At 46.1% G+C, this 24,634-nt stretch overlaps 1 protein-coding gene across 2 annotated transcripts in view; it reads right to left on the bottom strand.

Moving 5' to 3' along the window:
• Positions 1–3,394: 3,394 nt before the first annotated feature.
• The window catches only part of zc3h3 (zinc finger CCCH-type containing 3), a 52,617-nt gene continuing 31,377 nt past the window's right edge, over positions 3,395–24,634 (bottom strand). The window contains exons 5-13 of one of the 2 annotated variants that reach the window (XM_069723111.1): positions 20,858–21,003; positions 17,418–17,493; positions 16,792–16,947; positions 16,093–16,162; positions 13,097–13,228; positions 7,509–7,672; positions 7,241–7,398; positions 4,353–4,431; positions 3,395–3,566 (exon numbers count right to left, since the gene is read on the bottom strand). In XM_069723111.1, coding sequence (XP_069579212.1) covers positions 4,400–4,431; positions 7,241–7,398; positions 7,509–7,672; positions 13,097–13,228; positions 16,093–16,162; positions 16,792–16,947; positions 17,418–17,493; positions 20,858–21,003 — 934 coding nt within the window. In that variant the 3' untranslated portion in view covers positions 3,395–3,566; positions 4,353–4,399. Of the gene's footprint in view, positions 3,567–4,151; positions 4,432–7,240; positions 7,399–7,508; positions 7,673–13,096; positions 13,229–16,092; positions 16,163–16,791; positions 16,948–17,417; positions 17,494–20,857; positions 21,004–24,634 lie in introns of those variants that run through there. The other variant, XM_069723110.1, reaches the window with a different exon arrangement.

Below are 24,634 nucleotides of genomic sequence, written 5' to 3'. Positions count from 1 at the left end.
TAAATCTGCTACAAATGAACCCCCCTTCCGTCTTATTAACTATATTAAAACCAGCTTATTATTTGCTCTTTTCCTCCGTCGGGGTCTCACAGGAAGCCTGAAGACGCCTCTTGACACCACAAACCACCAAAATCTATCAATCACCGATCGATTTTTTTTTTTTTTTTTTTTTTTTTAGGCCGCGCGCCCTCTTCTGCCAAATAAAATCAATCCGGCATTTCCTCGCAGCCAGAACTGCGAGGGGGAGGGGCGGGGGGATCGGGGGGGGGGGGGGTGCTCTCTGCGGCTGCGCGCGGGTTAAGTATGATTGGATCGTCCGGGCAGGTTTTCATTCGCAATTAACCACAAATTGCATCCTCCAACTCATCTGCGCGGATCGACGGGTAATTAAGCAGCGCCGCGTGCGCCTCCATTCTGGACACATACGTCTTGTCTCGCGGGGTGGGGGGGGGGGGGGGGGGGTCAAGCAGGATGTCGATACTGCTGACAACTATCATGGGAGCAGGACTTAAAACAGGGACACCTGCACCTGACCGTTTAGCCTCTTCAGCAACGGAGTCCCATCTCCTCCTCCTCCTCCTCCTCCTGCACCTCCTCCAGGGAGTGATATATCTGAGCGGGAAAAGTGCCGATCTGAGGAAATAAAAAAATGAAAGAAAAACAGGTGGCAGTAAGTTTAACTTTGGTCAGATGTGAAACAGGAAAAAACCTTTTGCACAGCTGCTGAGCTTAACTTCCAGTCCGAGCTGGCCATGAAATACGCCCCCCCCCCCCCCAACCACCTCTGCATCAAATCTGCTGGCAGGGATGAAAAGAAGCGCGGGAGATGAAGGGGGACGGAAATCATATCAAGGTATTTGAAGTTTGAAGTCAGTCATATTTTATCAAATAAGCAGGAGCTGGTCCCTTCGAACGCCGAGCTAAGCAGTCTGCATTGAAACAGCACCTTTAAGAAGATCTGCTGTGGTCCATTCATTGTCGGGGTGGGGGGGGGGTGTCTGCGGCCGAGGGGCTTGAGACATAAATTTTTGGAAGTCAGGGTTTTCCATTGTGCCTTTTTACATATCGGTTGGGAGGGGGGGAGGGGGGTGACTTCGCTGCAAGTGCACTTCTTGGAGACTTAACGGACATCAGCAAAAGGTTGGAGGATCGCCGGCGGCGCTTTGGAGCCGGCCGCCGCGCAACACACACAAAAAAAAGGTAGCCGGCGGCCCGACCGAACAAGAGAGAGCCGACGGGCTCGGCGAGGTGGCTCAGGGTTATCGTGGGTTGTTTTTTTCTTCCTCTTTTTGTCACCGCCGTTAAGTCACTAATGCCGCCGCAGAGGAATCAGCTTTAATTGTGACACGCTCGCTTTGCAGGCAGCGAGCGCGACGACGGAGAGTCGACGTTGAGAAACCGGAGAGTCTCACCGCGTTCGGGAGGCCGCGCTTCTTCACACGTCCTCTTTGTTAGAAAAAGGGTTTTTATGGTTCTTCAAGAGACGCGAACATGCGACGAACGTCCGAGTCGAGTAAGAAATCTGCAGAGTAATTTGTCTTTTTCTTTTTTTCCATCCGTTACGAGAACTCACCGAAGTAAAGGTGGAAGGTTTTTGGGAAACAGGGTGACGTCGCTCCGACCCGGTGGAACCTGTGAAGACCGAAGACAAAACCAACAAACGACAACTTCTCACCCGACGACAAGCACGAAGCCGAAGGAAGCCGCGCCGGACGGTTTCCGGCGGTAACCATGGAAACCAGAACGTCCACCTCGTCGATTTGGACCGGAGTCGTCGTGACGAACGAGGAAACTAAAGACTGAATTTAAAATGAGAGAAACGGTGGAAACTCTGGAGACGACTTCATCAGAAAATTGCAACTCGTCGTCAGGTTTGGTTTTTCCGGAGATGTTCAAGTTTCTGATTCTGGTATAAATTAATAGTTCTGGAGTCTCAGATTGGAACAGACGCAGTATTTTATCCTCGAGGGACGAAGTAGTTCGAAAAACTCCTCAGTTTTTATAAAAGTGTGCCGATCGGTCAGACAGGAAGTCAGACTTCGGTCCGTTTTCAAAATAAAACATCCTGTTCGTACATCACGTCGACTGCGAACAGGCGCCGTGATGTGACAGTTATGAAACAATGAAGAAGAAATAAAACGTTCAGCTACAAAGTAGGAAATATCAACGATAAACAGGAAAAGAAACAAAAACAATATTTTTCTGATGAAATGTTCCTGAAACTCCGAGTGGACAGAAACGGGAACACGACATGATGAAGCCGAGTCCCGCGGTTCCTCCGAGATGAAGATCGACGAAGAACAATCTGCAGTTCCAATAAAACACCGATTCAAAAACGCGTGACTTCAGAGAGCAGCGACGTTTTCTTTCTACGTTTTTGTTGCTTTGTGTCAAATTTCCGTCGTTTTCGTGGTTTGTGACCTGAACCGTCAGGTCTTTTCTTCCGGTCCACTGAGGTCCAAGAAGTATTCAACAGTGATTTTCATCTCAACGGACCCGAGATCAGTACAGATTCGATCAGAAACTGTTCTCAGCTTTATTATTATTATAAAAAAAAAAAAAAACTTTTGAAATATGAACTCGAGTTGTTTTTTCTTCTGGAAACTAAAATCCTTTGAGGTTTGAAATGTTTCCCGCCACAGATTTTGAGGTCAGTGTCTTTTTTCTTTTTTATGTTTTATGGACAATTAATAATGTTTAAAAAAAAAAAGGATGTTTCTGAAACTTTTGAAGAGTTCAAACCAAAGTTCAAGTGTAATTCTGACGGTTACAGACGACCGATTTGTTCTCCGTGATATCGGACGTGTCCTCGATGTCTTTTTATGCTTCGTTTCTCGTGTATTTCCTGTTTAATTTGTTTTTGTTGGTCTCGTTTTAGGTGAAGTTATGAACTTACTGTAAACTAATGCGCAGTTGAAGTGTGTTAGTTTGTAGATGTTCATATGTGATGAACTGTCTTCACTTGGTTTCAACGTTCCCTCTTTGATCAACTCCTCCAAAATAAGATCAACGTCATCTGGAAGTGAAACTCAACAGGAGAAAACTGACAGACAAGAAAAGAGGATTTTGAACACACACACACACACACACACACACACACACACACACACACACACACACACACACACACACACACACACACACACACACACACACCGTGAAGGATCACAGTTGACCTTTCTCTTAGTCTCTCCGAGTCTCCGTGGACAGACGATTCCTCTCCCTGTCTTCTCTCCATCTCGTGCGCTTTTACTAAAAAATTGAAATATTGATCTTAATTAGAGTTTGCCGAGCTCAGCAGCTCGCGTTGAGGGTTTTTAGACAAGAGGCAGCAGACATCTGTCTCAGGCACTTACGTCTTCAGCGGCGGAGAGAGAGAGAGAGAGAGAGAGAGAGAGAGAGAGAGAGAGAGAGAGAGAGAGAGAGAGGAACAAAACAAAAAAAAGGTGGCGAGGGGAGAAGAGTGATGGCTCCCTGTCTCCGGCCTTTTCTGAGAAACATGTCGAGCTCTCCATCTCTGCTCGCGGCTGTCAATACGTCTGAGAGAGGGGCGAGTTGAAGAGTGACTGACACACACACACACACACACACACACACACACACACACACACACACACACACACACACACACACACACACACACACACACACACACACACAGCTCAAATATCCCTCCTGACAGAATATACATTCAACACGGTGACAATCTGAACACCCACTAAAGATTTTTAAGACCTGGTTCAAACAGCGTTTAAAAAAAAAACAGGCAGAAAGTTCAGAGTCTGTTCCTGTTGCGCACGAACAGTGTGCAGCGCCGCGCAGCGCACGGAGAAAAGGAAGTACTCAAAGTTAGCAGAACTTTAGCCGTGGGGTATTTGCGAGCAGTGTTTCCGGGCGTGTCGGCGATTTCTTTGCGCACCTGAGACTTGAGCGGAGTTTACGAGTTATCGGAGAACAGAAAGAAGTCGCAGGGAGACGAATCCAAAAACCAGCTAACGAAGCTGACCGCTAATTTAGCTCCATCAACCAGCTAAAACACCCAACTGTCAGTCAGTCGCAGGAGATGGGACATGACGACACCGGCCGCTCCCAAACAGAAACACTCACAACCTATAACACTTCAGAAAGAGACCGTGAAACAGACACACGTGGAAAGCTGATGGTTTATTTATTTTTCTTAAATTTACAAAAAAATAACCTGATGAGAAAAAAAAAATCTTTATTGTGTAAACACGAACATGTAAAAGCAGTTTATAGATAAAAGCTTTGAGGCCCTGAGTGAATGGGACAGAGATGCACCTGTCAGGACAAACCTGGGGCTCAGAAAACACACGCCGGTGAGATCTGCTCACCTCCGATCCTCCTCCTCCTCCTCCTCCTCCTCCTGATGCTGCTGCTCTCACAGCCGAGGTTTGATCTGCAGCTTCTTCTCTGTATAAGACCAAAAAAACACACACAAAGAGATGAAAGGAAATTGCACAAATTAAAATGACAAGAACCAAAAGACCCAGAGTGTGTGCGTTCGCTGGTGTGTGACGGACTCTGATGTTGGAGGAAAAAAACACACTTGAATCCTGCAGAAACGTTGAGTGATGGCATCTCAGCTGATGAGTAAATGAGGAAGAGGAAGGAGGACAACGGGGATGGATGAAGGCGTGTGTGTGTGTGTGTGTGTGTGTGTGTGTGTGTGTGTGTGTGTGTGTGTGTGTGTGTGTGTGTGTGAGGTCCCCGCTCTGGCAGTGATACATTGCACCTCGACTAATTTATGCAAAGTGAAGAGGAGCTTGTTTGGCTCGGTTCCACCTTTAATGAGGCTCTGGGGCGGTGCGCTGTTAGTCAGAGACCGGAGCGTCATTAGTAATACTTAAAAGGCACAAACCGACCGGACAGTTGGGTGTGTGTGTGTGTGTGTGTGTGTGTGTGTGTTTGTTTGTTTGTTTGTTTGTGTGTGTGTCTTTTATTTGCAGTTTAACACTTCAGTTCAAAGAGTTTTTCTCGTCCTTTTTTAGGGATGTGAGAGACGAGACACCAGCTGCTGTGTCAAAGTACACTGGACGTCCTTTTATACTCACTTATGAGTATTCAGGTCCTCATAAGTGAAAATACTCGATTACAAATCAGGTCCTGTATTTAAAACTTACTTTGATAAAAGTCTGGAAGTAATATTAAACAAAATGTACTTTAAGTATCAGAAGTATAAATACTCCTTGTCAGTGTTTTACTGTTGAAGTTTTAGGATGAATATTCTAACTTTACAACATACATCAGAAAACACAGTTCTGTTTTCAGCTTTGTGTTTGTTTGTTTGTTTTTATAGCGAATTTAAGAAATGTGTTTTGTTTTTTTTAACATCAAGGAGAATTTTCGCACTTTATCACAAATATTTTGAATTTTAAAATCAATAACTGTGGAGATACGTGGTTTTCACTGGACGGGAAAGGTATGAATTTTTGTTTTTTATTTGAACAGTAACTGAAGCTGTCAGATAAGTAAAATGGAACAAGAAGTTTAAAAGTATTATGTAACAACTCAAGTAAAATAAAAAGTACTTTAAATTTGTACTCAAGTAAATGTACTTCGTTAGATTCCGGCGCTGCTCGCCGGCTATACATGTTTTCAATAAAAGAAAAAAAAAATGATGACAACTCTACTGAAAACTATTATTAGAAAATCTGGGCTGTGACTGTAATGTATGTTAGTGGAGGGGGGTCAAAGGTCGAGATGACTGGGGCCGGGGTCAAAGGTGCTGCTTGTTTCTAAGGAGAGGAGAGTAAATATAAAGCAGAGAGAGTTATTACTGTCATTAATACATTTATAAATGAATCAAGCTATTCTTAAGGTCATATTATCTAAATGAGCTTGATATTAAAATACATATAAAAACTAACATAAAAAGGAAAACAAATTGAACAAATATGGCACACACAAAAAAAAGTGGATAAAAAGAGTCTTATTTCAAAGGGTTTTAGTTTTTAGTTTTTTTTATGAATACTTACAAACTGTAAATCTAAATTTGACGATCCACTGAATCACGGTTGAGTCCAGATGTTTGAGCGGTCTGTTGGGGCTTTTTTAAAATTTGGTTTGTGGTATAATGTTCTTATTCATATTGAAACCAGATTTTAATATACTTCTTTAAAGCTTTAAATGAGGATGAACAGCTCATTCATCATCTTTTAAAGAAGACTTTAGGGCAGGAAAAGAAAAGAAAGGCAAAAAACCTGACTTCTATTAAATGTTAACCAGCATTTAATGAGGATATATTAATCATTTTAGTCATTTTTTCCCCATCATTTATATTGATTATTCAATTATAGATAAAACAGACAATAAAATAAAGTAAAAAAATAACATATAAGAGTCAAAAGATAGAAATCAGGTCTGTGTGGTCAGACAGGTTGAACACAGGTGTGAGTCAAATGTTGCACTGGAGTGGCAACTGGTGTGTGTGTGTGTGTGTGTGTGTGTGTGTGTGTGTGTGTGTGTGTGTGTGTGTGTGTGTGTGTGTGTGTGTGTGTGTGTGTGTGTGTGTGTGTGCGTGCATGTGTGTGTTTGTGTGCGTGTGTCCAGCAGGCGGTGGATGGGGTGGAGGGGGTGGAGCGGGTGGAGGGGAACAGCCTGATCCTCTATGTCATGTCTGTCAGCAGAGAGCTCAGCTGCTCCTCCGTCTGCCCCAAAACCTAAATATTATTACCTCTGAGCATTATGACTCCTCCCCCGGGCATCATCACCATCATCATCATCACACACACACACACACACACACACACACACACACACACACACACACACACACACACACACACACACACACACACACACACACACACACACACACACACACACACACACACACACACACACACACACACACACACACTGGATGTGGCTTATCTTACTTTTTAAACTGTCAATCATATCAATTAAAACCACTCTTAAAAAAACCCAACCTGGAGACACCGAGTCCAAGAAAGGGAGGAGACACACAAACTGTCAGAGAACCAGACATGTTGTAAAATGAACCCTAAATTTAGCCTGATAATCAAAACCATTTTAAAATGAAGTAATTCAGACTCATTTCACAGTTCGGGTCAAAGTTGAGCTCAGAAGTTTGATAAAGTCGTATTAAATCCTACAAATCAGCGTCGGAAGAGGGGACGTTCATTTCCGGGACCTCTCAGGCGCTCTGGTTCTGGTTCTGGTTCTGGTTCTGGTTCTGGTTCTGCGTGTTTTTTTGTACCTTTGACCTGCGACGCGTCGGCCGGCAGCGTCTCCGGCGCGTCCGCCTCCTCCGGGGAGCTGGAGAGGGAGATGAAGGACGGCAGCTCCAGAGGACCCGCCGCGGGTGTCCGCGGAGCCGCCTGAAGGTCGTCCGGCATGACCACGGACAGACGGGGCCTTACGAGAGACAAAAGAAAGAAACACTAAGTTTTGTTGTTTTTTTTGTTTTCACCGGTCTCGGTTGAGCGCAGACGGACGGTGTGTCGGTGGCGGTTTGTGTCTTGGACCTCTTCGGAGGCTCTTTGCTCCGGGATTTCTTGGCCGGAGCGGCAACGGCAGCGGCGGCGCTTCGTTTGGCTCGTTGCCGATGCTGCAGCTTACAGCGGGAACCCCGAGGACACGAGCCGGTCTTAGAGAAGTCCGGACACACCAGAGTGTGTTTCTTCTTACACTGGAGGTTAAACACACACACACACACACACACACACACACACACACACACACACACACACACACACACACACACACACACACACACACACACACACACACACACACACACACACACACCAGCTGGTTAGATGTTTCACAGAGTCATACAGAAAGAAAGAAATGCATCATGGGTGGATTTGTTTCAGAGACTGCTCCCGTTGATGAGGGTGATGTGCACGAAGCTGAAGGAAGCAACAACCTGAAACAGAAAATATTCAACGTTGCGTCTCTTGATGGACATCATCAGCTGAGTGAGATCTGCGCGTGTTTTTGTGACCACTGGGTACGTGAACATTTGTGATTTCACCACGGACCTGAATCTGGTTTTGGGTAAACTTTTGGAGGAACAGCCAAGTGTTCCTGAGCCCATGCAGGGTTTTCCACGACAGAATCGTGGCTGCTTTTAAAGCCCGAAGATCACCGACTACATCAGATTTGGTTTCAAACTCTGGAAATCGTCAACAGAGACCCCTCGAAATGCTTCAGAAAGTCTAACGGCGATGAAGCGACGAGCCGGGCGACGTGTTCTGAGTGACGTTTAACGTTTCAAGAGGAGGCGGAGCTTCACCGTCCAAAGACCTGCAGGAGGCGCGTCAGGTCAGGAGACACCAGGTGGGTTTTCTTGGTGTCACCGTAGAATTGGTCCCCCGGAGTCAGACTGTCAACACCGAGTTCTACCGGGACCTTTCTGAGGCGTCTGGAGGGGAAAAAACATTCGCTGCAAACCACCTGAACTGCGTCGCCATGGCAACGGGGTTCTCCAACGATTAAATTAAAGATGTTCACGAACTTAACTTTACTTTGCTGAAGTGACTCCTAACAGCACAAAGTGAAACCGGCTCCATTGATCTCCACTGAAACGGACCTTCAGCTGGTAAAAAGCGCGGCCCGCTGCCGAATTCGGCGCCTCCAACGATCTGTCTGTCATGAGACCGCGTTCCTGTCACTCTCTCCTTTAACGTGCATGAAGTGGGTCACCGGCGAATGTGTCACTCCGAGCGGCGGCGTGTGCGTGAGACGTTTGGCGAGCGAGTGAGTGTGTGTGACGCTGTAATACGGGTGTAAATTGGTAGCTTCGTTCTCCCAGAGATCCGATCCCCCCCACCTGTCAGAGGAGCTAATTATATTCACTCTGGGGTGCAGGCTGCAAGGAGTGTGTGTGTGTGTGTGTGTGTGTGTGTGTGTGTGTGTGTGTGTGTGTGTGTGTGTGTGTGTGTGTGTGTGTGTGTGGGGAGGGTGGCGGGGGCGAGGGGGGCCGTAGAGATAGATTTTCCAGGAACACGATGGACTCTTGGTCAACTCTGTGGAGGCCAGCGGTCCTGACTCGCTGTCGTCGCGGCCCCCTCTCACCACCCTCACACCCGTGTTCCTGCATCGTGGGGGTGCTCGCTGTCAATTGCCCCCTCCCCCCTCCCTCCTTCGTCCCCCCCTGGATCATCTTTATCTTGTCGGAGGCTGAGGTTTCGACACGACGTTTTCGCTCAACAAATCAGCCGGTGTCGATGATGAGCGCTTTTTATATTTGGTTTTGCGCGACGTCACTGCTGATCTGCAGCTCCCTGAATCATCATGTTTCATTTTAGTCGCTTGTTCTTACTTTTAAAAGGACGTTTTTTCTCCAAAATAACAACCTTGAAACCGAAAGAGATTCAATTTTCAACACGCAAAAAGCTGCTAAAAAAAACAAAAACAAAAAACTCAAACTTCCGCTGGAACCAGAGAATGTTTGACGTTTTAGGGCTCAGAGTGAATCTTTAATTAAAGAGCCTGAGTTGTAGCTGAGGTTTAAGCCCCTCCTTTCTTTTTGAAGGACATTCAGAGAGCTCCTCGTGCATGAAGTTACTCTGAGGTCGGACTTCTGCGATTCTCCAATATCCCGGCGGCAGCGAGGCTTTTGACCGCCAAACGTTTGTTTACGTTCTCGCGCACATACTTTTTCCTCCACCAGAGGGCGCACCAGAGTAACAACGGTACCGTTAGAACATCTGGATTTGCCTGAAAAACTTCCTTTTAACAGGAAGGAGGTCGGTGAGAAAATAACAGCGTAAAAGATCGTGAATTTTTATTTGTCACGTAGTTTCTACGCGAGGTCTCGTCCGGAGGAGCGTGACGGGTTAAAAAGTACTTCAGCAGAAAAGCGTCGAGAGAAATTGACTGCAAAATCTGAGTCCACTCCCCACGGCTCCATACATCCTCATTTTCATAAGAGACACAGAAAAGAAGAAGAAAAAAAAAAAGGGGGGGATGGGAGGAAAAGAGCTAAAGTGGACAGAACATCTTTATCCCACACACCAAGTTAACAATTTTCCACTTGATTTAAGGAATGCTGGGACGTCTCTCGGGCCTATTAGAGAGCTCTCTGCTGGGCCAGAACCAGGACGAGTCAGCACATTTAGCACGAGACCCGAGAGAAGGAGCAACAGAAGCAGGAAAGGAAGGGAGGAGGAGGAGGGGAGATGGAAGAAAAGACAGTAAAAAAAAAAAAAAAGAAAAAAAGATATATATATAAAAAAAAAAAAAAAAAAAAACTATCACGCATTTATAAGCCGGGCAGGAAGCCAAACACTCATCGAGACGGACCGACGGATTATTCAGATTACAAAAGCAGAAAAACATGAAGACGACAGCGGGGAGGGTTCAACATGTCGCCGGACTGGAGGCGGCGATCACATCGACATTAGAGACCTCTTAATTCATGGCGATGAGGAGGTGCCAACGCAGAGAGAGAGAGAGAGAGAGTCAGCGGAGGGGAAAACTCGGCCGTCCGTCCTGTTGCAGCAAAAAAGTGAAGCCAGGTTCTGTTCTTATCCTCGTAGTTCTTGTTATGAAACGCTCTGCAGGGTTTTGGCTGCGGTGAAGGACGTAAACTGAACTTCCTACGAGGTCTTACATGTCAGCAGTTTGCCTTCAAATATATATTTAAAAAAAAGAAAAAGAAAAAAAGAGCACGTTTCTGCTGTTTATTATTGTACATCTGATCTTCTCCTGTCTCTCTACATCGTCCTGTCACGCTGCGCAACGACGTCAACAAGCAGGAATATTTCCACCATCACAATATCAGCTCTTAAAAAAGAAATCATAGTAAAAAGTATTCTGATATTATCTTGATGTGGCACACTTTAAGTGTTTTGTTTTCTTGCCAACCACAGAGATCCTGACGTCGACAGGAAGTCTGTGAATCCGGAGTTCAGTAACTTCAATCTTGACAAAAAAAACAAAACAAAAAACGGGAGTGAAAGAAATTGCGAGCGTTGACCTTTGACCTCACATTCTGAGTTTATCACTTTCACTTAAAACACACGAGGCGAAGACGACGGCTGACGGCAAACTGTGGACGCTCGGTGACGTTTTTCACACGCCGGCGGGGAAATATCTCGTAAGTGTTTGTACGCGCGGTCGAAAAAGAGCAACGAGGCACTGAAACCGTGTCGTCGCGCGCTGCAGGAAGCGTGATTTGATAAAACATCCGTCAAAAGAGTTCATTAAGAAGAAGCTGCATTAAAAGATTGATGAAGGAAAGATGAAAGCCGGCTATATAACGCCAACCTTTCCAAAAAAAGTATGGATGACAGTTGGCCCACGGACTCTTTAACGATTCCTGGTGACTGTCGGCTCGACGTGTCGGAGGGAGGTGTGGGGGGGTGGGGGGGAGGTGGAGGGGGGGTTTAGTTGGACGTGATACAGGAGCAACATTTGAGTTAATGAAAAGATGGGACACAATTAAAATCAGCTCAAACGGAAGAAATGGGAGGAGAGGAAGACGAGGTGGAGGATGGAGGAGGAAGATTGAGGAGGATTGAAGAGGATGGATGAGGATGGAGAAGGAGGATGGAGGAGGATGGAAGAGGATGGAGGCTGGAGGAGGAGGATGGATGAGGATGGAGAAGGAGGATGGAGGATGGAGGAGGATGGAGGAGCACACTTTAACCCCTGAGCTGCTGGAGTGTCTGCCTGCCCGGGGGCTCAGAGTGCCGTCCTCAGCACTTTTCCCATCTATAATTACTGCCTGCTATCCATCATAGAGCCGCCGGAGCTGCAACGCACCGCTCCATAAACACACACACACACACACACACACACACACGCGCGCACGCGCACGCACGCACGTGCACGGTGGTGGGGGGGAGAAAATCACAGACCTAAGCACTTCAGCTAATAGAATAAATATTAATATCCCTTTTGTTTTCTATATCCTCATTTTCCGTGTGCGCTATTTAAATGAGCTCTGACAGTGTGAAGAAGCATCTGTTTCACAGCATAGGGGAGGAGGGGGAAGGGAGGTCCAAACACAGGAGTGGGGTGGACATGGGGACAGTGTGTGTGTGTGTGTGTGTGTGTGTGTGTGTGTGCCTCTCTGTTACCCATCAGCCCCTCAATGTGTCACTCAGACACTACAGTTATGCCATTATGGACCGCCACCCCCTGCAGCTGTTCCTGCCTGTGTGTCCCTGTGTACATGTGTGTGTGTGTGTGTGTGTGTGTGTGTGTGTAATGGGGAGGGAGGGAGAGGGGGGTATAGGATGGGTTACCAAACTACTTGTTTACCTAAGCCTCCTAAACTCCAGAGGAACTTCATACATGTCATACAATATTACTGTAAGGTTGAAATGATGAGCGCCGCTTGAAGAAAGAACTTTTACAGACAGATGATCAAACCACAGACCGGATATAAAAATGTTCGTAGCTTCCACGTCTGAAAAATGAGGCTGATGCGCAAGTGACCTTAAGCTGCAATACCAGCGAGTGCCACTAGAGGTCGGCTCCAAAAAGCCTCCGGCTCCATAGACTCCCATTCAACTTCTCATCAAATCCAAAGTGAATAAAATGTGTCCATCAGTTATCTCGGTGTTGTTAGCTAAAGTCACTCCTTCTTCTTAGTTTTCTGGAGGTCCATCTGAAAATAATCCCTCATTCATTAGAAAAGAAGATTCAAGCGGCGGCCAGCAGCGACGTCACCCGCTGGTTTGTGAACGGCCATTACGAAGCCTTGAAATGGTTTGAAAGCAGGAAGTGACCATATTTGGACGAGCTGGGGGAGGAGTCAGAGGTGGATCTGACTGATGTGATTGGAAACCTGACGATACTACGTCCCGCCCACCGATAGCTGTAACCTGACTGCACCACAGGCCTGTCAATCAAACAGACACGCCCCCAAAAACAGGTCTTCTTGAATCTTCTTTTCTAATGAATGAGGGATTATTTTCAGATGGACCTCCAGAAAACTAAGAAGAAGGAGTGACTTTAGCTAACAACACCAAGATAACTGGACGTGTGTGTGTGCGTGCATTTGTGTGTGTGTGTGTGTGTGTGTGTGTGTGTGTGTGTGTGTGTGTGTGTGTGTGTGTGTGTGTGTGTGTGTGTGTGTGTGTGTGTGTGTGTTTACCTTCTCTCCGTCGGGACAGTAGCCTTTGACGAAGTCCTCGCACACCTCGGCCTTGCGGGACACGTAGACGTGACTGTAGGGACAGTCGCTGTTGCTGCAGATCCCCTTCAGGAAGTAGGAACACACCGGCATCTGGACGGAGACGGACAAACAGATACGAAAAGATACGAAACATTTAATAACAATAAGGAAAAAAAGCTGAGAGAAAAAGATGTAAGTGAAGGGCCACTTAATTCCTTAATTCATTGAAACACAACAATTAATGTGACTTGTGATTAAGCTTTAATTGCTTTTAATGGCTTTTAGACATTTCCTCATTTCAATAAACTTACTTTTGAAACTTTTCTTTTAATCTATTTTCTTTCTTTAATTACTTCCTTTTCAATTTCAAACCTTTTATCATCTGTTTAAGCTACTTTTAAATCCTATCTCATGTTTTATCCGACCTCTTTTTTAAAAATTTATTTAACCACTCTTATAGTCATTTTATCTTTTAATCTGTTCTACGTTTATTTAATCTCTACCGTCTTGAGTGCGTCGGTCTCAAAGTGTTTTTTAAATTGTCTGATTTTCCTCTGTCTCAAATTTGATTGTAGTTTTGTCTTATCATTGGCCTGTCAATCATCTGTAAAGCACTTTGAACTGCTCCGAAATGTATGAAAAGTGTTGTATAAATAGGGCTTGATTGATTGATTGATTTATTGATTGACTGCCTTCATTTATATATTCATACTTTCATCATATTATTGGCAAAATGTCCAGAAACAAACTGGAGTGATTTTGAGTGTCTGAGTAGATAAAATACATCATTACTCCTAAAAACAAACTATTGGACAATAAGTAAAAGCTTTTTATTATATTATGAAAGCCGTGAGATTACATCAGATTACACCACTTGGTAAACAGACAAGCGGGTTTCTAAAAACCACACGGGCGCTCCTGCACGGTTCAGACGTGTGTCCCATGTGTCCCATGTGTCCCCTGTGTCCCATGTGTCCCGTGTGCCAAGCGCTGTCACGCCGAGCAGCTAATTGACCTTAATTGCAGTTGACAGCGGCGGAGTGAGAGTGAATGTGTGTCTTGACAGCATGTGTGTGTGTGTGTGTGTGTGTGTGTGTGTGTGTGTGTGTGTGTGTGTGTGTGTGTGTGTGTGTGTGTGTGTGTGTGTGTGTGTGTGTGTGTGTGTGTGTGTGTGTGTGTGTGTGTGCGTGTAGAGAGATCTACTGTTGGGAGGTTGCGGGCCTGGTCTAAATATACCAAAGAGAGGGGACAGTGAAGAAAGACATGGGGTGGTGGTGGGGGAGGGGGGGGATCCACCTCGTTGAGATGGGATCACTTCTACCTAATTAACTGCTACAGAAATATTTATCCAGCCTGCGGCTCGTCCAGCTCTCATGATGTGTGTGTGTGTGTGTGTGTGTGTGTGTGTGTGTGTGTGTGTGTGTGTGTGTGTGTGTGTGTGTGTGTGTGTGTGTGTGTGTGTGTGTGTGTGTATAATGCCAGGGGAGGTGGAAGGGTGTCTGATTTCATAAGTATTTGTGGTGGTGGATGGACAGGAGAGGAGGAGAGGGGAGGGGGTGGGGTGGGGTGTAGGATTCGGGGTCCAGCCTTGTCAGAGCGAGTGTATCCTGTGGAGGGAGGGGTCACAGCTTTAGTGGGAAGGCGGTGGGGGGGGGGGGGGGGCTGGAGAGGTGGCATTACAAACAGACAGTTGGGCTCTCAGTGTGTGTGTGTGTGTGTGTGTGTGTGTGTGTGTGTGTGTGTGTGTGTGAGGCAGTAGGAGGGCACCTGTTGTTTGTAGGGTTGTTTGTGACAAAAGACAGCTTTCCCTTTTTGACTGTTCACTTTCCCCTAGATGGCAAGAGTGTTTTCTAAAAGACACACACACACACACACACACACACACACACACACACACACACACACACACACACACACACACACACACACACACACACACACACACACACACACACACACACACACACACACACACACACACACACACACACAATGCCCCGCGCACCTGTGCAGGTTGTCACCCTGCTAGCCTGTAACTGCTGAGAGCCCAACTGTCTGTTTGTAATGCCACCTCTCCACCCCCCCTCTCCACCCCCCCTCCCCTCCCCCTAAAGCTGTGACCCCTCCCTCCACAGGATACACTTGCTCTGATGAGGCTGGACCCCGAATCCTACACTCCGCCCCACCCCACCCCACCACACCCTCCCCTCCCCTCCACTCCCTCCTGTCCATCCACCACCACAAATACTTATGAAATCAGACACCCTTCCCACACACACACACACACACACACACACACGCACACGCTCATAAATCAGCCCCACCAACAGATCAACGGCTCAATTAAAAAAACATATCTGGACTTTAAAACTTAATATTTCTATAAATCGATCAGCTGTTTGTTCTGTAAAATACCAGAATAATTTCCCATCTTACAGAAAAGTTACTTATTAACTTAACCGATGAAGTTTATTTCCTGGTGTTAAGTTTGTGATGTGGGAGAACTTCATTATTTAACATTTATTTATTACCTACTTTTTTCCATTACTTATAAATGTTAAACCTTTAAATGAGTTGTTTTTTGATTAGGGAGGATAGAGTGTGTAACAGAAGGTCCGATGGTGAAGATCGTCTTTCGTGTTGCTGTATTTGCGGGACGCCATCAAACAATGTCCACCAGTCGGCACGGTTACACAGATTCAGATCGAACACGTGAACCTCGGACACGAGTCGTGTTTCTGACATTTTTTTGGCTCCTCCTCGATTCGGGTCAAGTCCTTCCTCAGTCCTCTTCCTGCGCCACAGAAACAGGAGCCGAGCCAAGAACGCGAATACGATCCACGTCAACTGGACCCAATCGCGTCAACTTATACACTGTACCCAGCCATGTATGTATGTGTGTGTGTGTGTGTGTGTGTGTGTGTGTGTGTGTGTGTGTGTGTGTGTGTGTGTGTGTGTGTGTGTGTGTGTGTTACCTTCTCCTTGGCCACCTTGTGGGAGAACGGGCAGGTGCCGTCCGCCTGCTTGCACGTCCCTCTCAGAAACCTGCAGATAGAAAACAAAAATCAGATGCTGGAGTTATGAAGAAGTGGGCGGAGCTTCTGATTTTCAAAATAGTTTTTCCTACTAAATTCCCATTTATTTAATAAGATCCTCCATGTTTATCAACCAAGGAACACACAAGTCTTTGTTGTCGTTACTTTGTTGTCGTTACTTTGTTGTCGTTACTTTGTTGCCGTTACTTTGTTGTCATTACTTTGTTGCCGTTACTTTGTTGCTGCTACTTTGTTGTCGTTACTTTGTTGCCGTTACTTTGTTGCCGTTACTTTGTTACAGCTACTTTGTTGCCGTTACTTTGCTGGCTGTTTTAAACATTATCTGCGAAAAACAAAATGTAGAAATGTAGTGTACAAATAATAATGATTCCATTTGGTCCCTGTGATGGTCGACATGGGTGACGAGGAGCATGTTTGTCACTTTTCTGTATACAGACAGCAGGTTTTCTCGGGGAGCTGCCATGTTGCCTCTTTGTTGTTGCCATGTGAACGCTCTTAACTGGGAGGTTGGATGTTACCAAATCCGAACTTTCCCACTCCCCCTGAACACACCATGACCCCCACACCCAGCCCCTTTCTCCTGTAACAAGACGGGATGCTTCGGCGTGTTCGCGTCACCTGGTGCAGACGGCCACCTTGTCCGGGTCGTGGATGAAGGGGCAGCTGTTGCCACGGTTACACCTGCCGAAGCGGTTGTAGTACATGCAGTACTGCTTCTGCTGCTTCTTCTGACGGGCGTGTCGGATGATGGCGAGACTCCGCTGGACCGCACGGCTGGAACCACACACACACACACACACACACACACACACACACACACACACACACACACACACACACACACACACACACACACACACGTCAGTGATCAATAACGAGCAGCTTGTGGAAACCCAAATACGGAGGGATTAAAGTTTCAGCTCTTAATGCCATGGGGGTTTCTGGGTAAATGTATCCACCATATACTAATTTTAATCTCGAAAGATTACTTCTGGTTTTACAGCTCTTAGTTGACAGTGATGAAAGGTAATTAATATAGTGGGGAGAGCGGGCGAGGAGGATCAGATATAAACGTCCTGGCTGGATTTGGTTTCATGTTGGTGCTGCTGTACGAAGAGATCCAAGCAGGACAGCAAACAAAGAGCTCATGGCAATTAAAAAAAGTTTGGAGGACTTCTATATTTGTTTTTGCCAACATATCTGTGTTTATTAGTGCTGGAGTGTGTCTGGACCGTGAGTGCTACCTGGCCAGGTGCCGAGTGCTGGAGGGCCGGGCGAAGGCCGGACTCATGTGGGAGACGTTGGGGCCGGAGAACCGTCCTGAAAGTGGAAGAAAGACAACAAATCAGCATTTCAAATCTGCATAAGGAAACGGTGGAGAGATGAATTCAATCAACTAATTTCCTGTGGATTTGTATTTTTTGCATTTGTCACCAGGATGCAGCAATGTTGTATTTATTTTGAACAAAATATACAAATGTTCTGTCCAACTCCTGCAAACAGACATAAAATCCTCAAACATGTGTCCTATTTTTTTCAAGCAGTTTTCACACAGAGGTCAAAAAACAGAAATAAAAATGATTACAGGGGTATTATGGAGCACATTATTGAATTGGATTAATGCCACAGACCGGATATAAAAGTGTTCGTAGCTTCCAGGTGTGAAAAATGGTTCTGATCCAGAAGTGTCTTCAGCTGCAATACCAGCGAGTGCCACTAGAGGTCGGCTCCAAAAAGCCTCCGGCTCCATAGACTCCCATTCAACTTCTCTCATCAAATCCAAAGTGAATCAAATGTGTCCATCAGTTATCTCGGTGTTGTTAGCTAAAGTCACTCCTTCTTATTAGTTTTCTGGAGGTCCATCTGAAAATAATCCCTCATTCATTAGAAAAGAAGATTCAAGAAGACCTGTTTTTGGGGGCGTGTCTGTTTGAGTGACAGGCCTATGGTATAGTCAGGTTGCAGCTATCGGTGGGTGGGACGTAGTATCGTCAGGTTTCTAATCAGATCCATCGCTGGCTCCTTCCCCAGCTCATCCAAATATGGTCACTTCCTGCTTCATTACATGAAACTAACGACAAAAATTCTTCTTAACTTATGCCCGTGTGAAACTCTTTATGAAAACACGAGTATTAAACACACCGGTTGAAGAGAACAACTTATCAAGCATTTAAAGCTGTACTGACACTTTTCTTATTATTATTATTATTATTATTATTATGATTATTATCATCATCATCATGCAAAGTGCAGGAGAAATCTGTACAAGTCCCACCATGCATAATCTCCTTCTAACTAATGTAAGGTATGAAATATCGCTACAGTAATACAAGCAGTTAGTTCTGCATGTTGATAAAGACATGGAGATGTATTTAAAAATACAAGTGGGCAGGCAGCTTTGGATTCACTCATCATCCTCTGATATTTACTTACGTTTCATATCTAGACTAAAACAATTTTGAAGAGTGGCCCACTAACCCTCCACCATCAGATATGACGGCACCGCGGCCGTCCTCAGTGTAAGTTTGTGCAGCCAGATGCAATAACAAGCAGATATGCGAGCGGCTATTTATATACCGCGGTGGTTTGACGCGTCAGTGCCAGAGCTGAACGTGATGCCCTGATGTCTGAGAACATCATAAACACGATGTACCCGATGCACTCTGCAAACACTGGAGGGAAAGGTGTGTGTGTGTGTGTGTGTGTGTGTGTGTGTGTGTGTGTGTGTGTGTGTGTGTGTGTGTGTGTGTGTGTGTGTGTGTGTGTGTGTGTGTGTGTGTGTGTGTGTGAGAGAGAGAGGAGACGAGGAGGTTGGGGTTACAGACGGCACTCGAACTCGGTCCAACCTCTAATTATGGAAGTTTGTTTTTTTCTGGGGGATGTTAAGGCCACGGTGTTATTTAAGAAGAGCAGGATTACCGTCGGGTGGCTCGGGACCAAGAACATATGTGAAGCATGCCGTGAGGGGCGGTGGGGAGGGGGGCACACCTGGGGCGTGTTTCTGCAGGAACGTGTGTGTGTGTGTGTGTGTGTGTGTGTGTGTGTGTGTGTGTGTGTGTGTGTGTGTGTGTGTGTGTGTGTGTGTGTGTGTGTGTGTGTGTGTGTGTGTGTGTGTGAAAGCGTGTTGGGATGCTGGTCACGACTTAAAAAAACAAGTGCAGCTCTTCAATTTCACCTGCAGGTTCAGCTGCCCCACAACGTGTAACGTAGAGAGGTGGAGGCAGATCCAGGCTTTAATCTGCACCTTCCAGGTTCTGCGGGGCCCCGCCCCCCTACATCCCCCCGTCGCCGCTTTGACAGATGACAACTTTATTATTTCAGATGGCAAATCCAGCCAGCCAGCCCCACCCCCCACCCACCCGAAAGTCTATTAGAGAGCATGTGGACGGAGCTGCGACCACACACATGAATAAACAGCCCTGTATCACGTCGGGGGGGCACACGCGCACGCACGCACACACACACGCACACACACACACACACACACACACACACACACACACACACACACACACACACACACACACACACACACACACACACACACACACACACACACACACACAGCCCTGTTCTCGCTGGGTATCGAACCCAAAGCTCAGAGCATCCAAAGCAGCAAATGCAGGCATGAAACAAGAGGTCGGATCTTTTGCTTACGTTCAAATGAGTCTTTTTCCTGAATTAAATTTTATTTTTAATGTATTTTATTTCAGGAAAAGTTCCTGTTCAGCCTTTTGTGAGTGAACAACATTCATCATTGATGCGTTTTGAACCGGAATGAGGATTTTGTGAAGCCATGTTGAAGAAACAGTATTGATTTAATAACGTAACTCGGGGATTATATTGACAGAAGTGTCAAAAAATATAAGATGACAACCTGTTATAGCTTTGAAAGAATAACTTGCAATGTACGCGTGTCACAACCACAGACTGGATATAAAAGTGTTCGTAGCTTCAGGTCTGAAAAATGGTTCCGATGCGGAAGTGTCTTAAGCTGCAATACCAGTGAGTGCCACTAGAGGTCGGCTCCAAAAAGCCTCCGGCTCCATAGACTCCCATTCAACTTCTCTCATCAAATCCAAAGTGAATAAAATGTGTCCATCAGTTATCTCGGTGTTGTTAGCTAAAGTCACTCCTTCTTCTTAGTTTTCTGGAGGTCCATCTGAAAATAATCCCTCATTCATTAGAAAAGAAGATTCAAAAAGACCTGTTTTTGGGGGCGTGTCTGACTAGATATCCCGATTCAGTCTTAAATACGCCAGTAAATAAGTAATATTATACGAGAGGTTGTGCTTTAACGTGTTATACTGGTATATTTAAGACTGAATAGTTTTATCTCGTCAGTTACACAAATCTGAAAATGTTAAAAGAAATAAATGCAACTCCATGCTTAGTCTGGATTTTTTTTCAAAGCTAATTTTTAGAGCTCCAGTGAAATTTTGTTGCTTAGAAGCCAAAAAATTTCCAAAAACATTTTTGTGTGTAACTCGTTTCTGAATCACAGATTTTAAAAATACACTCAAAATATTCTGACTTGTAGCATAAACTCCAAATGTCTGTCTGTATTTATTTGATTTTTTTTAATCACAATTTATCAGATTTTTTAGGGGTGTATTTTTTTTATTCCCTCAGAGTGCTTGTGTGACTTGTCGCCTTAAAAACTCAAAATGAAACCCCCCGTTACCTGTTCGGTTGATCGACATGCTGGCTGCCACGGTGCGAGACAGCTTATTGGCCGACACCCGGTACAAAGAGTCGCCGATCCAGCACATACTGCTTCCTCTCCAGTGCTGGGGGGTCGGAGCTCGGAGACGACTCTGGAGGAAGCTCCTGAGAGGGAGTGAAGGGGGAACATGTCAAACTGAAATATTGTTTATAACAATTATGTAATATATCACGAACTCGAAGCACAGGACGACTGAATAGTTCCCACAGATTATGAAACCCTCGTACTCATCTCCAGGATCTTCCACCTTATCTCCCCTTTATGCCCCCCCCCACACCATCCCGTGGCCCCCCACCCCACCCCACCACACCACACCACCTCCCCTCCCATGTCACAGCACTCTGTTAAATTGCTCCTCTAATGGAAAGGACGGCAGTGTGGAAATGGAGAGAATTGAAAAGGAGGAGAGGAGGAAATCAATGAGATAATAGGCAGGGCAGGGGGCCAGAGCAGAGAGGTTGGCCCCACACGCCGGAGTATAGAGGAGGAGGAGGAGGAGGAGGAGGACGAGGAGGAGGAGGAGGACCGCACGCAGCATTACAACACACTCCTGCTACAGTATGTACAGTACACACAATCACACACACACACACACACACACACACACACACACACACACACACACACACACACACACACACACACGAGCCCGCTGACTGACTCCTGAGCGGGGTACGTGTGTGTGTGTGTGTGTGTGTGTGTGTGTGTGTGTGTGTGTGTGTGTGTGTGTGTGTGTGTGTGTGTGTGTGTGTGTGTGTGTGTGTGTGTGTGAAAACATGATGCTGCTGGGTGGTGCTGGTGGGGGTGGGGGGGGTGTGTGTGCAGGAGGTTATGGCGATAAATTGCGCTGTCCTGTCACTTCTATTTGGGGCGGATTGGGGCTGGTGTGCAGGGCGCCGCTGGAGGTAATTTGCTGCCGTATTTCAGATGGGTTGGAAATGGGTTTGGAGCGAGAGTTCATGCCTCCCATTACGGAGAGAAAGAGAGCGGGTTATCCCCCCTCCTCCTCCCTCCCTCCCCCAACACACACACACACACACACACACACACACACACACACACACACACACACACACACACACACACACACACACACACACACACACACACACACACACACACACACACCTTTACAAACGCATGCTGCGCACGAAACAACTGAAACAGACGCTTAAGTGCGCGCAGAGCTACTGCGAAGAGGAGCAAATATCTGTCGCGTTTTCACACGCGCACGCACACACACACACACACACACACACACACACACACACACACACACACACACACACACACACACACACACACACACACACACACACACATGCTCCCTCCACCTGACCGTGTGCCATAACTCAGCAGCACAGACACTCAGTTTCACCGGTACAAGATCAGTGGCTGCCCTACACCGGGGCAACTGCAGCCAGGGGAGCTGTAATGGAGGCTAATGTCGGAGCGCTGACTGCCACCCAGGGAGGCTTAAACAAGGAGCGGGTGGCCTGGGGAGCCACAATGGAGGTTAATGGGGATATGACATGAACAGTTAACACAGACGGCAGTTAACCCTGACACGGGGGGCGGCAGGGATGGGAGGGGGGGGTGACCAGGGAGAGGAGGTAGCATCCAGACTGTGAGGATGTTTATAATGTTTTGGATGCCAGAGTGGCCGTCTCTCTCTCTCTCTCACACACACACACACACACACACACACACACACACACACACACACACACACACACACACACACACACACACACACACACACACACACACACACACACACACACACACACACTTCACCGCTTCAGTCTGTGTGGTGTGTTTACAAGCCGTCCCCTCACGCGCTTCCCATGAATCATCACTTCTTCTGAATGTACACCGTGAACGTCTCGGACGCATCGTCAGAGCAGAGCGAGCGCCACCGAGCAGCGACGTCACCCCGTCGGTTTGTGAGCGTTACGAAGCCTCCAGTTCGCATTTTAGTCCGTCGCCACCTTTGCTATTTCGGAGCAGGAAGTGACCATATTTGGATGAGCTGGGGGGGAGGAGCCAGCAGGTGCATCTGACTTTAGACTTTTTGGAGGCAACCATTAGTGGCACTCGGTGGTATTGCAGCTTAAGGCCTCACTTTTCAGACCTGGAAGCTGCGAACACTTTTATATACAGTCTGTGGTTTTAAACAGACAAACAGATACAACAAATAAAACCCATTACAAACTGTGGCTTCGATAAAGTTACGGATTTCTTTTTTTAATGTTTAGTCAGTTAACCAGACTACAGATTGATTAAATGCGAAATGTCAACAAAAAGACCAAAGTTACATCTTCAAGTGTCTTAATTTGCCAGAAAGAATACGCAAATCCCAAAATATCAAGTTACAAGTAAATTTACAAAATCGATAAGTTAATCGTCCCATTAGAGAAAATGGAAGCTAAGAAGTTTTCGGACTTTTTGCTGGTTTAATGACAAACAATAAAACAGAATTCATTATAGGTTCAATTTCTTGTCAGTCAGCTCATTAATGATCATTTTCAGCCCCTGAAGTACAGTTTGTGCAGCGCGTACTCTTTTGGGAGGTCAAAGTAAGAAGAACTTATACTCATCAAAAAAAGAAGAGTAAATAAAAAAAAATAAAAAAAATTAGAAATAGAGGACGGACAAGGGCGCGAAGAAACTCCCGAGACGAGTGTGTGAGTGTGTGTGTGTGTGTGTGTGTGTGTGTGTGTGTGTGTGCGCGCGCAGGTGTGTGTATGAGCGCCGCTGTGACCATGCGATGCACAGATAAAAGGAGAGCGCGATTCAGCACTACCGGTGCCGTTGATGAATGATCCGACTTTTGTTTTAGTGGCAGGGAGGAATTCGGAGGGGTCGCGCCGCTGCTCAGAATAATGCTACCCTCGTCTGTTTGTGTGCAAAGCCAAGCATTAGTACAGCTCATATCGGGGAAACAGTTACCCTTGAAACAGAGCGCAGCAAAAAAACAAAAAAAAGAGTCGCGCGGGCTGATTTTTTTTCCCGACCCACGAGGACACGCTGCTCTTCTTTTGGGGCTACTTACAGGAAAAACAAAAAACAAAAAACAACAACGACGCAAGCCTCTTTTTAAGGCTCGAAAATAACATTTAAAGTTGTCGAAAAGCAGCAGAGAACGATCGAAAAACACGTGAACAGAGCAGGTGAACGACTAATATGATGAGTGAAGAGTAAATGAATGAATGTAGGGGAGGTGGGGGGGGGGGTGCGGGGAGGGGATGAAAAGGAGTGAAGAAGAAGAGGGAGCTTCACTTTATTGCCCAAGTCTCTTACATCCTGTGCTGATCGATACCGAAGCACTAAAGGAGATGAGCGCCTTGACCAAGTGTGTGTGTGTGTGTGTGTGTGTAGATATTACAGAATATACACACAACGATAGTATACGCATTTTAACGTTCATGACGGAACTAAAAGCAGCAAAGATATACATATATTTTTTCATCAAACAAGAATAAAACAAAAGAAATAAAAAAGCAACAGAGCAAACATGGAGAATGAAAAGGCTGTTTGAGAGGAGAGGGTGTGAGAGCGATGAGTGTGTGTGTGTGTGTGTGTGTGTGTGTGTGTGTGTGTGTGTGTGTGGGGGGGGGTGTGTGTGTGTGTGTGGGGTGGGGGGCGGGGCTGGGGCGTAGGGGTGTAATTTATCCTCCAGCGTGCATGCTTTACGGCTTTCTTAATTCAACTCCTGCTACTATTAATGGAGTT

The sequence above is a fragment of the Brachyistius frenatus genome, unplaced genomic scaffold (genome assembly GCF_029030835.1).
Source record: "Brachyistius frenatus isolate BFR_SWC_R1_liver_20210118 unplaced genomic scaffold, ASM2903083v1 Contig_316, whole genome shotgun sequence".
NCBI lineage: Eukaryota > Metazoa > Chordata > Actinopteri > Embiotocidae > Brachyistius > Brachyistius frenatus.
The sequence above is the reverse complement of the archived record's forward strand: the minus strand, read 5'-3'. Positions and strand labels throughout refer to the sequence as shown.